The sequence below is a fragment of the Haliotis cracherodii genome, unplaced genomic scaffold, assembly GCF_022045235.1.
Source record: "Haliotis cracherodii isolate W230 unplaced genomic scaffold, xgHalCrac1.p SCAF_11, whole genome shotgun sequence".
In the NCBI taxonomy this organism is placed as follows: domain Eukaryota; kingdom Metazoa; phylum Mollusca; class Gastropoda; order Lepetellida; family Haliotidae; genus Haliotis; species Haliotis cracherodii.
The window spans coordinates 28,181,277-28,184,186 of record NW_027266266.1 but is presented as its reverse complement, the minus strand read 5'-3'; the positions used below and the strand labels follow the sequence as shown (position 1 = coordinate 28,184,186).

The following is a 2,910-nucleotide window of genomic DNA, read 5'->3' as shown; positions in this document are numbered from 1 at the left end:
TCATCTATGCAAGTGTCTATAACACCTTTTGAACGCTAAGATGGGGGAATTATCGCAGAAACAGGAACAGTGGTTTTGTGTGGAGTTAATATATGAGAGAATTCTGGGAAATGTCTACAAAGGTCTTCGAAATGCCCCGAGTTTCTGAAACGATCTTCCGTCTTCTTTTAATTTCAAATAATCAGCTTTGAGAAAGATTCGATTGTGGTAAACATCCATCTAGATATATTTTAACAACGCACGTTTTTATCGTCATTGCTGTTTTTCACCTGGAAAAAAGTCTCACCTTCATCAATGGAAGCTAACGTGTTTTAGTTTAAAGCCGAACGCCTAGTTTGTACAAATAACAAGGGTTTAGTCAAGTCAAATTAAGGGTTTCTGAAGGTTAATAATTATGTTGTTGGTAGGGGCGGGGTTGAGATGGGTCAATTACAGAAACTAGATTGTTTAGATACTCTCAGGCTCATTGTTTACAGTTTGTACAAACTTAAACAAATATATATTAGAACAATGATGGAAAGGAAATCTAACCCTACTACTATCATTCTGTATATATCTCGTGACAAAAATGAGGATGAAAAACATCAGGGTGTTATCTCCTGGCTCTTATACCTGTATTTTATATGGTCAAGTTTATACCTCTATATTACACCAAGTTTATACCGATATTGTACATAACATCCAGGTTTTACTGGTATGTAACATCATGTTATTCCTGTACTGTGTATAATATCATGTATATATCGTATATAACACCACGTTTATACCTGTATAAAACATCAAGTTTGTACGTGTATTGTATATAACATTATGTTTATACATTATAAACTTCAAGTTTATACCTATATTGTACATAACATCAAGTTTATACATTTATATAGCATCACATTTCCAAAGTTAACGCATCAGTGACCAAAATGCCAAAATGCTACAGAGTGGGTTGTTATTGGTTGAAATAAATAAACAAACAACATCTTTGTCTCATTCCATTCAAGGAGGTAGATCAAATATAGAATCTCTTCGAGCGATGTACGTTTTAAAATTGTTCTGATTTAATAATTGTCACGACAACTTTAAGCTTCAACCCACAGATGCCCACGTCACAAAGTCATGTCAGGCCCACTGTAGTTCAAGATCTAGGCGTTACTGGGAAATGCAAGGCAATAAAACTACACGGTAGTTTTGGCATGTTTCTCTTAAACCTGTATTAATTACAATACATTCGTGCCGAACTGCCTTCCGTGTTTAATGTAGCTGCTTATGTGGGTAACCCTTATATCAGCCAATCGGTTTGTCGATTCACCTACATTACCGAGGATGAAAGTACTTTTCTCTTACACAGCTGGACTCTCAGTTTCATCAATAACCCCCCAAGTAAACTCTTTTTTAACTTATCATCTCTGACAAAGTAACTCAAGCCTGGAATTTTATATCGTCAATGCATCAATTTCCCTCTTGTGGTCTAATAAGCAGAGTCAAGGAGAGATATCGGTGCGACACAGAACTGAGTAACTTGAACAACGCTATGTCGAAGTTTGGCGACACCGCCAAGCCAACTTAACATATACAGTTACTGAATTTAGAATATTTGGAATATAGTCACATATGAAGGCCCGAAAGAAAACAAGGATCTGCGGAGGTTACTTGCATGCAGAGCCCTACACGGATGTATATTGTCAACAGACATGAAACACAACTAGCGCAGCTCTGGCCGACATGTGACATCTTTGTCACACTCTTATGACTATCTGTTATATACCGATCGTCTCCCAGACAGGATATATAATACAATATACAATACATTAAAGGTTTTAAAAGTCTAGAAATCGTAAATAAGTTTATGATTTTCATTGATATGTTATTGAACAATGTGTCAAATATGATACCAACAAACAGAAATACATTCATAACTGATAAAATAAATCAACTGGGTGCTGCTAATGCATGCTATAACTTCAATAAAATTCAGTAAAGACATTGAACAGAATAACTTAAAGAAACACCATTAGTATTGACATGAACTAGACATTTTGGATTACAGTAAATGAAAACTCACACTAATAGGGATACTCTAATGCTTAAACAGGAAGCGCTATACACTAGTCAATGCAGGTAGAGGATCACTGGTATATCTCGCTACCGCTTTTGCTTCCTGCCTGAACGCTTTGTCACAAAATATTCTTTTGAAAAGCCCCCAAATGGATGTATATAAGTGGTATGGTAGTCAGTGTTGTATTAGACGAGGCAAGTGTTGTTTGTTTGTTCACAATTGCCTAGAAATCCACAGTTCTGTGATTTTATATCCAAACGGTAACGATGTTCCTTCTGCGCCTACCCGTGCTCCTGTGTGCTGCAGTCGCTGCTTGGTGCCTGCCACAGATGAACGTCAACGCTAGAGAAAGAAGACAAGTCGAGAACTGCCAACCTCCAGCCAACCTCAGCCTCCTTTTTGAGAGCCTCAACCAGCACCTCAATGCTTCCTTGTATCTTCAAATGTCTGAGCTGACCGGGAACATTTCCCACCTGCCCACAGAGCTGAACTACCACCAGGTGTCAGACAGCCAGGTAGCAAACAGGTCGTGTCCATCTTCTGTGAGTGATGACCCCAGCGCCCCAGTCTTCTCCCGCTCCATCTGCCCCTGGTGGTACAACATAACGGAGCTGCCTGCCGGCCACTTCCCATCTGTCATCCCACAGGCTGTCTGCAAGTGCCCGGCATGTGTCGGCAACGACGTCAACGAGTGTTCCCGAGTGTCAACCAACATCCGGGTCCTGCAGGAGATAGGGTGCCAAGATGGATTCTACAAGTACAAGCCAATCTTGAAGACTCACCACGTGGGTTGCACGTGCACCAAGAAGCGAACCTCCCCGACTACCAACGACTGTGGCGGCTGGGGCTGCACCAGCTAG

The 2,910-nt window shown here is 40.1% G+C and overlaps 1 protein-coding gene across 1 annotated transcript; it reads left to right on the top strand.

Annotated features, from left to right (window-relative positions):
• The first annotated feature begins 2,316 nt into the window (after nt 1-2,316).
• On the top strand, nt 2,317-2,910 carry LOC139455000 (interleukin 17-like protein). Its single transcript, XM_071236587.1, has one exon. It carries the CDS (start codon nt 2,317-2,319, stop codon nt 2,908-2,910), a length of 594 nt encoding a protein of 197 aa, XP_071092688.1.

Bases quoted from the DNA above. Each gene is read 5' to 3' on its own strand.
- LOC139455000 (XM_071236587.1), top strand. From the start codon at position 2,317: ATGTTCCTTCTGCGCCTACCCGTGCTCCTGTGTGCTGCAGTCGCTGCT.